This window comes from Typopeltis vanoorti, chromosome 1 (assembly GCF_054136105.1).
Source record: "Typopeltis vanoorti isolate ZY-2024b chromosome 1, IOZ_Tvanoo_1.0, whole genome shotgun sequence".
NCBI classification, from domain to species: domain Eukaryota; kingdom Metazoa; phylum Arthropoda; class Arachnida; order Uropygi; family Thelyphonidae; genus Typopeltis; species Typopeltis vanoorti.
The window spans coordinates 120,190,882-120,205,321 of record NC_143549.1 but is presented as its reverse complement, the minus strand read 5'-3'; the positions used below and the strand labels follow the sequence as shown (position 1 = coordinate 120,205,321).

Sequence of the window (14,440 nt, the reverse complement as noted above, 5' to 3'; positions counted from 1 at the left end):
TGTTGTTCGAAGCCTGGAATTTGGAAAGTAGTCGTTTCGTCATTAGTTATGGATACTTCTGTAAGAATCATATATATCAATAATATCAGTGTAATTCCTCAGATAAGCCTGTAACAATAACCAATGTTTTCGGATGCTTCTGATATTAATATGCAAGATTTAGACACCTCTCGCTTGAACTGTGTGTTGTTTCTATGAATCAAGCGATTCGAAAGTACAATTACTGATGAATTCTGGTGTAAGTACATCTATCTGATGGTTCACATTCATTTTGATGTGTTGCGATCTTCTTTATTGAACTAAGTTGGAGCTTTTTGTTTCACTCTGGCAACCTGTCTATATCTTCCGAGCTTTCTATTTGTATAGACTTTGACGTCTGTGACTTTCTCAAGAATATTTTGCTGTCTTTGATTCATAAAAATAGATACATTTTTTCTGTTTTTCTTTTCTTGCTTGGTACAAGAGATTCTGATTAAGAGGTGTTAAATACTCAGATAGAAAGATTGCGTATTGTCTTGCGATGCATTTACATCCTTGATTACTGGTTTTTTCAGTCTGCTGGCTTTTATGAGGTTGTCTGTTGTAGCCATGCTTGTCAGACGAACTATGACTGGTGCGGGTCGTGGCAAGCCTTGTTTTCTGTTCTTCCTGGGAAACCGATTTATGGTCTGAATATCATTATGCTGTAGGGGGATGTCAATTGCCTGGCCTAACTTTAAAACTACGTCTCTAAGATTTTCTTTGGATTCGGTTTCTGGAAGACCGTTTATAACAAGGTCTTCTTTATGTTGTTGTTGGTTTAAAACTTCGTATTGTAGTTTCAGGGAATTAAATTCTTGACGGAGTTCCGATGTGTCTTTTATCAATTTGTGCTGCCTGTCACTTAGTGCGTTAATGCTGTTTTAATGTCTTTTACCGTTTGTAAGACTTCTTCGACTTTTGAATTATAAAATTGAACAAACTCTTCATATTCGCTAATTTTTTTTTTTTTGTTATTTCTTTGTTCGGTTTATCAAATAGTTCTTAGACAAGATCTACCAAGCTGGCTTTTATATTTTCTAAACCTTTTTCTAGTAATAAATTTACGAAACCCAAATTATAAGACTCACCGGTATTTTGTTGTGTTCAGTTCATCGTCCGATTCTGCCTCCGGCGTAATCAGTTGCGTCGTGGGTGGTTGCGTTTCTTTGTTCTCTCTGCAGTTTAGGCACTTCCATTCTTCTCGTTTGGCATTGGATTTGCCTTGCCAGGTTGTTTCTGAAATTCCGGAACATGTAAAGTGAAGATTCCTATGGCATTTCCTGCAGGTTATATAACATCCGTCGAACGGTAATTCTTTCTGACACTTGTTGCACTTCATGACTCACCTTTCTTCCTTTGGACAGCTGCAAAGATGGCGCCGTCCTTTGTTTTATACTCGTTAGCAACCGAGGTGTACTATTCAATTTTTAGCACACTCAGATTTTGGATTGCACTTGGCCGATTTCGATGAATTATATATCACTGTCTTCAGCGTGACAAGAAGAGTTACTTTATTACACTTTTATATTAAAACGGGAGTTAGAACCACATTAAAACTATAAAAATGGAACCAGCGATACAACCATGCAACCGTTCGTATGCCTACACAGCGCCCTCTGTCATATATAAATAATAATAATAATAATAATATATTATTTTTACACAGTCCGGAAACTTGATATAGAGCCCAAACATGGAACGTTTTCAATCCACCTCAGACTTCCAATAAGCAGGGCCAAGCGTGCTCTTAGAAATTTCTATACCAGTGAGTTTGCAGCAAGTCATAACATGAACTTGTATTATGCCAGAAATTATTGCTCGACTGTACCAGAAGACAACTCATAATGTCGATTTAATAATGACACCTGTATTCGATAAGAATGAATATAATTCTTATCATTTGCGATTGCTCTTAGTAAAATCTGAACAGAATTAAACATAAATGTCATCTTAAATTTAGTCTGAAGAAGACGCATAACGAAACTTTTAAAACTGTAATAAATACCCAATTAGTAAAAACCAATAATTAAGAATGCGATTAAAAAACTGAAGTTTGTATTGTGGTAACAACAAGTATAGAAACATCTGTCGATGCAATTACATAATTTTCATTATAATTTCATTCCAAAAAGATTATTTCACGATTTTTAAACGAACTCAGCTATTTTACATGTTTCTGAAACACAAGGTAATCTAAGTAATTATCCAAGATCCTTACCATGACCTTTCTCAGAAGTGGTGCAATCAGGCACCTGCTTTGTATTCTTCCTTCTCTTGCTAAAATAAGAAAGCAAAAAAAAGAAGTTATTGATTAAGAATTATCATCAGAATGTTTATTTGTGCTGAAATGTAATATAATAAAATGATCTTTCATTTTCATTTATCCCAATTCCAATTGATAATCGCGGGGATTACTAATTCTTCCAGTAATTCGAATGTGTGATTCTTTTCTTCCAGTAATTCAAATGGCAACGAAAGAAGATTCAGACCAATAGACGAGTTTTCATTTTAATTATTATTCTTAATGAATGATTTAGGACGGCAAGTTGCTTTCCCATGTCATCACTTTCTTGGTGTTTCGATTCTTTTCGCTTTTATTTTTTACGTATACAATAATTCAGTAAAATGCTATTGTCCATTCCATTTAGATGTTGATTTCTGGTTATGTTTGCTTTTGTAATAATTTATTGATTTTAATAGTGATTTTAATTTTTTTTTCATTTATTTTGAGATCCTATATGATATATCCGAGCTGTTTTCTGAGTAATTTAAATTCTGCGTTTATTAGTTTATTTATTTTTACATGTTTCGCTTCCGTATAATAGCTTGATTTAGACATGATATAAGAAGGTTCCGGAGAAATATGCAAGGACTCACAGAGAAGATGGGCAGCCTTCTGAGGGAATGGTGCAGAACATCAGTAGAGTGGAAGTGACGGAGGCCATGAAGAGGATGAGGAATGGAAAATCAGTGGGCCCCGACGGAATTCCAGTGGAGGCATGGAAGGCACTGGGGGAAGAGGGAATTGATCTGCTGTGGGACCTGTTCATGAAAGTTTGCCAACAGAAAAATATACCCGAGGAATGGAGGGAGAGTACTCTTGTCCCAATCTACAAAGGTAAAGGGGATGCACAAGACTGTAAAAATTACAGAGGAATAAAGCTGATGTCCCCCACAATGAAAATCCTAGAAAGGGTTCTTGATGGTAGATTGAGGAATGAGGTGGAGATTGCAAAGGAACAATTTGGCTTCATGCCTCGTAGACCAACAACAAATGCTTTCTTTGGGTTACGGCAGATGATGGAAAAGTATCGAGAGAAACAAAGGGAGCTACATCTGGCATTTATTGATCTGGAGAAAGCATACGATTGGTGCAGGAAATGTACAGAAATGTGAAGACAAGTATTCGGACCTGTCTGGGACAGACAGAAAGTTTTCAAGTAACAGTTGGCTTGCATCAAGGGTCAGCATTAAGTCCGTTTCTGTTTAATATTGTGATGGAGGTGGTAACAGAGGAGGTGAGAGAAGATGCGCCTTGGACAATGTTGTATGCAGATGACATCTTGCTGTGTGCAGATTCAAGAGAAGAAGCGGGTACTAAACTGGAAAGATGGAGAAAAGTGCTAGAAGAGAGAGGTATGAGACTGAGCATAAGTAAGACAGAGTATATGTGTTGCACAGTGGGCAGCGGACAGGAGACAGATCTGAAGCTGGAAGGAAATGTGAACAGGAAGGTGAGAGACTTTAGATACTTAGGTTCAACAGTGGAAGAAGATGGAGGAGCTGAGAAGGAAGTGGGATGCAGGATACAAGCGGGTTGGAGGAACTGGACGGTGGCTGGAGTGTTATGCGATAAGAGGGTGCGGGTCAATCTGAAAGGCAAAATCTATAGGACAGTAATGAGGCCAGCTATGACATATGCTATAGAAACTGTGGCTCTGAGGAAAAATAACATCAGCAGGATGGAAGTAGCAGAGATGAGAATGCTTAGGTTGATGTGCGGTGTGACCAGGAAGGATCGTCTGAGAAATGACTATGTCAGGGGGAACAATGAAAGTTACGAACTTAAGAGCGAAAATACAGGAGGCAAGGTTGAGATGGTTTGGTCATGTGATGAGGAGGGAGGACGAATATGTGGGAAGAAGGGTCATGCAGATGGATGTGCAAGGAAGGCGGAAGCGTGGGCGGCCAAAGAAGAAATGGAGGGAGCTGGTAGAAGATGTCTTGAGGATGAAGAACTTGGATGTGGTGACAGCCCAAGACAGGAATGTGTGGAGGAGACATTATCAACAGTGACCCCACTTAAGTGGGAGAAGCTGCAGAAGAAGAAGAAGAAGAAGAAGAAGAAAATTACCTAATCCCATTCTAGTATTCTCATATGATAACGCATATCTAAAAGTCATCCTCAGTTAGCTATTAGTATTCCGCAAACGTAAGTGAGAATACTTTGTAGACAGAGCATTAAATTATGATAGTACTGTTAGATACAGACCTACACCTGCCGAAACAGAATTCGGTCTCAACAGCGACCATACTAAGGATTGCGTTCGATTCAAAAAGAAGCCAAATATATGCACGAAGTTTCGAAATTGTGACCAGAGAGGCTTTTGAAAATATAATCCTCGGCATTGCAGTTGCCTTACCTTCACTACTTTAAAGAACATGAGCGTTGCCCAAGAATCTGTATATTTTCATTTTAGTAACAGTTGTTTCAAACTAGCTGGAAACAGCAGTCAAGTCAGTCAAACCTTGATCAAATGCACAAATTAAAGAGGAATATGCGTACACCTAGGCAGCGCTTTTGTTCTTTTAAGTAGTGGAAGGTAAGTGAACTACGATGCTAAGGATTGTTATTGTCACACGTTCGCTGGTCAAAATTTCGAAACTTCCTAAGTTTCTGCATCAATTAGGCTTTGAAATAACGTTGGATCTTTAATACCCACTATTTCTACATAAAGATAAAAGCTTTATTGTAGGATAAGGTTTTGATTGGTTTTCGCAGGGTATTTTAGCCCACTTTAAAACTAAGACTGCTGGATTTCCCTGTTAGTGCTGAAATTTGGCCGCCTAGTGCATCTGTAATTCACAGAATAAAGACGTCACGGCTTTCATAAATCATATAGCACAATGTTTCATAGTTCTTCCATAGAGCAAATGAAAGAACAATGGAACAGTAAGACATTCGATTAATAAAAGACCTGACTTCGATTCTAGTCATGAAGAGAAGGATCTTTATATGGGCTTTGCAAATTGAAGATAAGAAGGCCGATCTCATAAGGAGGTGGCAGTTTTTTTTGTCCACGGACATTCAAGTGTTTGATCCAGCATCCAGCAAATACCCCCCCCCCACACACACACACAATCGACAGACAAAAATTGTGATGATAGTAGTACTAAACGGTAGTTTTGCGAGTGTGTAAATCGTAGGAGTGTCGTTGTGTACTTAGAGGGAGAAGTTGGGGAGATGGTGAGTTGCGTGAAGTGGAACAGTGTGTCTTCTCACGATGAGTCCTTAGACTCCTTGAAGGTATTATGCAATAATAATAACAATAATAATGAACTAAAAATAAAGATAGCAGGTGAACAATAAAGTGAGTAATCACTACTGTAGGCAAACTAATAAGAAATCAAGAAATTCATCACAAAAAATGCTATTAGATTCCATATTTCATTTATTACCCCTCATGTAAATATATACGTGTTATGTTTTGGAAAAAGTCAAGCTTTTTTCCGTCTCTCTCTCTCTCTCTCTCTCTTTCTCTCTCTCTGTCTCTACAATCCCCTATAAAGATAACACATTTTTGTTCACAAATTTCTGCATGTTACAAAGAACTTGTATAACATGTAGAAAGCTTTTATCACTTTGTAGAAAATTAAATGAAACTTCCCAAGGAATTATATTCTTGTTTTATCCTTTCCCCAAGTATAAGAAAAAATGTGCAACCTTTAAAACAAGAATATAATTCGGTGACAGTTACATTGTGTAACAAACTTAATTACTGGCTCAAAAATTCGAAGTTTTTGCTTCGATTGTGAAATCTCTGCATTTCATTCAATTCTCAAACGTGCTCGTTGGACTGGATTCAGATTGAACATTTTTGGTCGTGCAAATTCTGTAATATTTTTAGAGAAGTGATTTTCAAATGGGTTTCACTGAAAGCCCTTAAAACTGTTACATCTTTCTCCTCATGCCATTAACCAAAGTTCTAACGGTCTTGCATTAGAAATCGCATCTCACGGGATAGTTGTAGATTATTACTTTGCAGGATTGTCACATGATTTCTATTGATCTGTCAACCTCTTCAATATCTCTTCGTTAATGATACCAAGCGTTCGGTAAAATTATCAGCGTAAATTACCATTTTTGTTGGAATGACAGAAGATTTCAATTTCTAGAAATTTTCTAAAATTTCGTCATTCCAAAGTATTTTTATATTCCAAAGTTTCGATGATATTATTATTATTATTATTATTATTATTATTATATAATTAAAAAATTCGTTTATAAATAACAATTTTAGGATATTGAAAAATTTAGAAACTTAATATAAGAAGTGAAAATCCTAGAGAGAGTAAGAGCCTCATAACTTTATATTTATATATATTATGAAGCTAGTAAAATAAATTGTACCTCCTGCCACTGAATTAGAAACTTTTAATGAATACCGTGTTCAACCTCCTTTAACCCGAATTACAGCACATTCCATGAGGCGTTGGATTTCATCTATTTCTACAATGTACTGGGCGTTCACTAGACAGTCCTTTATCTGGCTCAGATTTGACGGGAGAAGAGTTTGCTCCCAGATCTGTTTTTCTAATATTCTCAATGGATTCATATCTGGGTTTGGTGATACCCAGAGAAAATGGTGTAAGTCGCTGTCATGCTAGCTGAACCACTGCCAAACCATTCTTATGCGATGAACAGTAGCATTGTCGACCAAGAAATAACCGTCACCTGCTGGATAAAAAGTCAGCGATGAAAGATGAACTTGATTGGCAACAATGTTCAGATATTCCCTATAGGACATCCGAACTTCCAGGAATATCAGAAGACCCGTTCTGTACCAAAAGAACATACCCCACACCATGAAATAATCGCCAGAACGTCAAGTTGTGTTTATAAGGAAATCTCTGTTCATTACTCATGGGACGTCAGCCAAACTCTCCGCCTACCATCAGTACTGAACAAAGTGTACCCCATCGGACCGCATGATTTTCCACTCATGGTGTTACTGACACCACTGTAGACGAACGTTCCGGTTCTTCGCAGAAATTAGTGGTTTCCGTACAAGCTGTATACCGAACGTCTTCAATTTCTTGTGCAAAGTTAGGTGAGCATGGATCGGGAATAACCTTCATGAAATGCTTCGACGATTGCTGTACACAGGAAGTTCTGTTTGTGTACACGCCTTCTCAGACGACAGCGGTCTCGTTCCTGACAAGCTATCTCAGGACCGCATTTGCCTCTTAAACAAGAAGCATGAATTATTTTCCCGCTGAATAAACACCAGTATATTTCACCTTTGGAGAAATCGGTCGGCTCTGCTGTTTTGAAAATCGTGGCTTCAAGCAGACCGGCAATCACAATAAGTTCTTTATCGAACTGGGAAAAATCCTTTGTTTTCCCATTGTGATCCAAATTATTGACTATTACTGACTAGCAACATTCTTAAATAGTTGCTTAGAACACGTAGATGACGCACGTGGTTATGCATACAAATCACGGAAGTGACTTTTACGTACTTTTGCATAAAGGGTTCTAATTCAGTGGCCGGTATGTGTATAACCAGAGGTATAACTGTTCATGGAAACAGAGCTTTCTTGTGGCTTCAAGGATAGCTGGATTTGGAATGTGGATATTGCAATGAAACTATCTGATTAAAAATAGCTATCTCAATCTGCTTTAGATCATAATTTTGCTTCGGTTCCTCTACGAAAACATAAGCAACAATACGTTTCTCATATTCACGCACACGATAAGCATTCCCAAGAAAATAAAGAAAACAGAGCAGTTAAAAATAATAATAAGGAGAAAATAAGATTACTAAAATAAAGATCCAAAAGGCCTCATGTTTACGATGCAAAATTATATAAATCAAGTGGATATTAAATCCAGCATTATTTCAAATCCGAATGCAGAAACTATGAAAGTTTCGTACGAAATTTGACCAGAGAACCAAAGGGCTGCCTTTTGGTTCTTTATTTTAGTAAATACTTTACTCACCGACGGAGAGTTCGCTTACGAAAAATACACCTACCGACACTTCTAGTTCCTTAGTACTGAACTAGAGATTTTGCTCTCTTAAGGTTTCTGCCTGAGATCTGAGAAGAACCAGCCAGTTCGAAACTGCTGTCAGGCCTGTGAAACCTTATCAAAATGGATCAATGGAAGGTGAATATATGGACGCTTGGGCAAAGCGATCATGTTTCCTATAATGTCCGCCCTAGGGCAACTCATAAATGCCAGCGAGTGTATTCCTGTAAGCACTCTGGTCAAATTTCGTGCGACACGTTCATAGTAAAATATGCTTAGTTTCAGTACATACATTATCTGAATGTTGTGCTATATCATACTGCAAAAAATACAAGAAACTACTATTCTCAGATATTGTACACAATCAATGCTGAAACATTGGAATACATTCAACAAGGAAACACTGTTCTTACCTAATGAGCATACCAAGGCAGCAAGAAACGATGATGGTTGCAGCGATACCACCAATTAACAGTATAATCTGGATATTATGCGAAATCCAATCTGAAAGCCAAATACATATATTAGTGTTGAAAGTGTGCCGGAAAACAGACGTATAGTTTCATTGTTGTTTGAAATAGTAATTCATCGTTCAAAATGACTCAAACAGAAACCTGGAAATTTGTCGATTTAAACTATTACATTCTCCTGTTTCTAACAAATTTGTTAGAGGTTCGTATCACAAGAGCATAGAGTAGTGAGAAATAGTGTTCAAAATAGTGTTCCCCTTTCATGGATCCCTAAGAGGGCATCCATAGATGCTGAGAACGAATGCAGTCAAGAATGGATTCAATGCTAGATTTTTCTCTCAGAGAGTGTTGCGTGATTGGAATGGATTCCCTTTAAGGGGGTTAGTGCAATGAATTCCTGAAAATGTATGACATATGGTGATGGGGTTCTCACCCTCAATGAGATCTTGACTTCATTTATGTCTCTCGTAATAATAAGAATAATAACATTTTTGCGACTTTCGTGTAGCAGTTTGATGCTCCTCATTTGCAAACTAAACGGCAATTGGAATATAGCTTAAATTCCTGAACTGCAAATTCCCAAAGCTATCCTATTTTAAAAGTAAGACACCGTAATGAAGAACTTCATGATATGATTTCTGTTCGAAACATTTATAAAAAAAAAAAAAAGGAGGAGAAGGGATATTCGTTCACCTGGGGTGGATGAGGATGATGACAAGTGCATTCCAGTCCGATTTATCAGCAGCAAAGTTATTTGAATTTCTCTATGTTCACACCACATATACTCTTAATGTTTTCATTCATTTCCTTCTCGGCATTTCCGGCAGTTTTGTTTTCCTTGTACTGTTCGAGGACATATTTCAGTAATCATGTGTAGGCGTCCATACCACAATAAGTGTTTGTCTTTGATTCTTACTATTAATGGAATATGGTATTGCAGATTTGCAATATCCTTGTTAATACATTATTTGTATTTATTTTATTTTATTATTATATATTATCATAATTTGTATTATTTGAATAGTACATAATCATGTTTGAAATCTAGATGCATAATTTATAACATGATTTGTCAATAAGCAATCAATTTTCTCAAGGAGCCTCCGTATTTCAGTTTTAATACACGAAGCATTTAGTGTAAAAGACCTGGGATCGAATCCCATCTAGCACACGAAGAACCTTTATCAGAACTTTGTATCTATAGGTGAGTTAGCCGGTATCATAGGAAGATGATAGAAGGTATTTCCTACTGGAAACTAGGATGTTTCATCCCACAAACCAGCACATGAACACACATATCTAAGGAGAAAAAATGCTTACCCTTAGTTGAATGGTTAAGCAGTTGCATTAATTTACTAAAACTCATAATCGGGGGACTCAACTCGTCTTAGACGGAGCATAATTAGAATCAGTTCTCTAACCACATGTTAGTGATCATTGCCTTTGCACCTAGTCGGAGCCTTTCAAGAAGAGGAGATGTTTGTCCACTTAGGAATCATTCACTAAGCTGTTGGAATGTTAGTAGTGTTCATAGCTGTTCATCTTAAAAAAGAAAGAAAGACAATTCAGAAAGTGAATGAAATGTAAGAAAAGTAAACTCTGTTACATCAGCACGCACGACAACAAAAATGCAGCTTTGTCTGCAGCCGAATGGCACGCATTCAGTAATAAGTCACTAATTTGAATCTTGTTTCTCTGTCCATAACTTTGGTCTCAAATCCAGAACCTCTTTATTAAGAGAGTGGAAGACGAATCAGTATCATGAGACAACATTTCTGAATAAACGAATTTATGGCCAACATGGACCAAACATATTCTCCATTTTGGCCATAAATTGGCTTTTTTTTAAACTGTAGTCTGTGATTATCTCAATGTTCGAATATACGAGGATAAATTTTTAAGTTATTATCGATCTCCTAAGGCTATGATGTAGTGTGTGTATGTCTGTGCGCTCTATGAGTTCTTGTGACCAATTTAAATAAACTGAGGGACGAAATATCTCAGTTTAGATTAAAAAAAAACCTTGTCACATTAATATCCGATCAGATAAACTATCTTCAGTTGGAATCCCATTAAAAGAGGCTTCGCGACAGGATGGGATTGGAAAAAAAAGATAGGTTCGAATGACTGAGTTAGCAGGATACTGGACAGTGCAAGATTGCTATACATTCAAAGTCATCTAAATAACTAGACTGTTTCATACCGCTATGAATAATTTAAATGCTGCATATCGCCTCTCTCAATAGAAAAATAATTTTTAAACTGCTCTGAATAATATTATCCACTATAGTAAAGAAAGATGCTGGAAATATAAGTAGCAGACATATTTTGTGTTTGAGTTCAGTGGAATAAAATTTTCAGAAAAATATATTTTGTAACATTTTACTATTGAGCTCAATAATTCCACGTGGAATGAGGTAAGCATCATATCAATTAACTTTCTTACCAGTGATCCTGCGACCGAGTGGTATCTCTTCTTTGGCACCTGTTGTAGTTCCCACATAGTAACTAGTTGTTTCTTGTAACCTAATAGTAGTAGTGCTCATGGCTGTTCGTCGTAAAAAAGAAAGAAAGAAAATTCAGAAAGTGAATGATATGTAAGAAAAGTAAACTCTGTTACATAAGCACGCACTTCAAAAATATTTTTCTATATAAATATATAAAAAAAATCGCATTTTTGAAATTAAGACAACAAAAATTAAGATAATGTTACTTCCTTCTTGAAATTGTATTTTTTTGCTGCTCAAAACTCAGTGAATTTCTTACACGTAACACAATGTGTAATTAATGTATTGATCATTGATCATATTGTTTTGAAAATCATCAATCAGAAAGAAAACATCCGGTTAATAGAGTATGCCACCCAAAATATTGCTAATTGCTCGCAACCTGAGTTGCAGAACATGCCAATTCATTTTTTTGTAATGCGCAGACAAGCTTGTGCACTGAACATAATTTGTGTGTTATGTATAAGTCGCAAACACTAACAAGTTGCCGTGGGAATAGGACTGACATTGCTTGTAAATGATACAATTTATCTTAGAAATTTAATAGAGCTAAAGAGCATGCAAATTCAATCTTGCGCAATTCCGAGAAAAATTAAAATTCGGGAAAGGATTACAATTCGAGCAATATTTTTCGATTTGCCTTTAAACTGTGGAAACAATATCCAAGCCACTCGTGTGGTTGCAATGCACAACCTTGGCTTCTTTTTCTTGGTAGCCCAGGAACCTCTTTCGCTACGTAACACATGAATTTAATTCACCACAGAAATAGTTTTATTGAAAGCATACAGTGCGAAAATATTGCAAGAGACAGATGAGAAAGAAAAATGGAAAAGATATCAGTAATCCCAACTCTGGCTTAAGACAATACTTAAAATCTGATACTCGAGTCGTTGACTTTTATGTTGGTTGTCCATTAGATAATAAGGACTGTTAGATATCTCGGATGTCATTTATTCACTACTTCTTTTGCAAATATGTGCACGTCGCAAGGTTAACTGCACTTTAATTATTTGACATTCTCGCTAAATGCTGAAATTTATCGATGTAATTATATACACTAAATTTATTCACCGAATGTAACTAATGAAGGGTATTATTACAAAAACTAGAAGCACATGGAAATGTAGAATGCAGATTAGTAAAGATATAATAGCTAAATTACTTGAAATTCTACAGAAAAATAGTCAGAGCATGAGCGAGTTACGAAATACAAACTAGACACGCAGTTCGATGATATAATAAACAGAACAATTGTTTAAGAAAGTTATTATCGTGGTGATTATACATAACAGCATAAATTTACATCCTCTAATTACAGCAGTGAAATCCACTTTCAACAAAATGAGATGAAATGGGATTATGTTCATTATGGGTAAATCAACAGAAACAAGAACTGCGTTGGAAGTTCGAAATATGTTATGATACGACTAAAACGTCCTCAGTATTTTTAACAAACCCATTTTACATTAAAATCTAGAACTAGCTATATACTTGAAACCTTAAGTTATTATGATAAAGAACTTTTTTTTTTCTCTCCGTTCAGTTTATCGTTCTTCTTGTATCTAAGTTATGTGATTGCGATTACTTGCTCGCTTCTCCTCATTGGACGAACAACAGTGACGTAAAAAGTATATGCAATGTGAATATATTCCATATACATGTAAGTAAACAATGTCAGCCATATTTTCTTGACATGTTTTGTGTGTTCTCCCTATTTATTCTACAACTGTTTGAAAATTTTTGTTGAGATGATAATGAACAGTCAAATTAATGAAATAGCCACACAGGAAGTCCATATAATTCCGAAATCGTTAGTGAATTTCGTCGTTTTTTTTTCTTTCAATTAACTCATTATTGGGCATGAAAAGCGCATGAACTTTTAGTTTTCCTTAGCCAACATTATGTTAGCGAGAAGAATCCATTTGCAGAAAATCGAAATCAGGTTTAAGCTAGTCGATCGTTCTGCGTACTATGATGAGTTCGAGGGAAATGGGGGCTGGTCGTTTTTTTTTTTTTTGATTTGTTATAAAAAGTATAAAAGATGAAGTATAAAAACTTCATCGAAACAGAATTTTGCTGATAGCAGTTTCTGCAAACTCATACTCCTCGTATAGTTCGTGGCAAATATACTGCCCATGGGGTCATGTCCAACGCATTCTCGCATCCTTAATTCGAAAAATTATCCGAGAACTTCATGTTTCATTACCAACAAAAGTATCATATGCACTTATTAGTCTCCAAATCAAATTACCATCAACTAAAAACACTTGCTTTCTTTAAATTTAATTCAATGTCAAACAAAACATACTCATTTAAAAAATAATAGAAAACATAATTATGGAATTATCTCATAGAAATATCTAGGGTTGCAAAAATAGTATCCGTACATTATTGGTGGAAATCTGACGGAAAATCAGAAGAGAGAGAGAGAGAGAGGTTCAACAAAACATGTCGTAGATAGTTTATCATCTGCAGCAATTAATAGTCATCATAATTAATATCAGAAATCATTTTAGAATTACTTATTTCACTATAAAACAGTGGAATATTCACTTACGAACGCAAAGCGGATAATGATCAGGAACGTGTTCGAATCCTGGAAGACAGGTGCAGTTCATCTGATCTGGTTCCCATTCGTGCACAAAACATCTGCCTCCATCTCCGCATCGATTTCGTTCTTGCCATGAACAGTTAGTCCTAGCTAGAATTCATCGCAAAAATTAAAAAAAAAAAAAATACAATATCAATCTATTTTGAATTTGAACAATATTTTCCATGGAGAGAGAACTGACTGTTACGTTAGAACTGCCCGTCATTTCTAAATATTTTACTTAATTTTAAATTAGCATTAAGGCATTTCCACAAAATCCTCTTACATCACTGAATGCACAGAACGAAAGGGCAAGATAAATCTGAATAACGTACAGGGGTGTTAGAGTGAGGTTCAAAGAAACTTACAAATTGTATGTCATCCATACATACTGCTTGTGTTCTTATGGCCTGCTAGGTTTGTTTTGAATGAAATGCAAGTTTCGAGAGGGTAAACCCGACGAAACTGGAGAAATAACTCAGCCACCTCTATGTCAGACTAGAGTACTCATCGTCAAATGAAAATCGTTTATAAAGATTCCTCACATCCTAGATGAGATTTGAGCCCATATCTTTACAACCAAAAGGCATAGCTGATA

General features: G+C 36.1%; 1 protein-coding gene across 3 annotated transcripts in view; it reads right to left on the bottom strand.

The window, feature by feature from the left end:
* Window positions 1-14,440, bottom strand: part of LOC150110360 (uncharacterized) — a 91,643-nt gene that overhangs the window by 12,490 nt on the left and 64,713 nt on the right. For all 3 annotated transcript variants that reach the window (XM_090393224.1, XM_090393243.1, XM_090393233.1), the window contains 4 exons: window positions 13,810-13,953; window positions 11,192-11,293; window positions 8,689-8,779; window positions 2,240-2,298 (listed from right to left, as the gene is read on the bottom strand). In XM_090393224.1, the coding sequence (XP_090249350.1) occupies window positions 2,240-2,298; window positions 8,689-8,779; window positions 11,192-11,293; window positions 13,810-13,953 (396 nt within the window). The remainder of the gene's footprint in view (window positions 1-2,239; window positions 2,299-8,688; window positions 8,780-11,191; window positions 11,294-13,809; window positions 13,954-14,440) is intronic.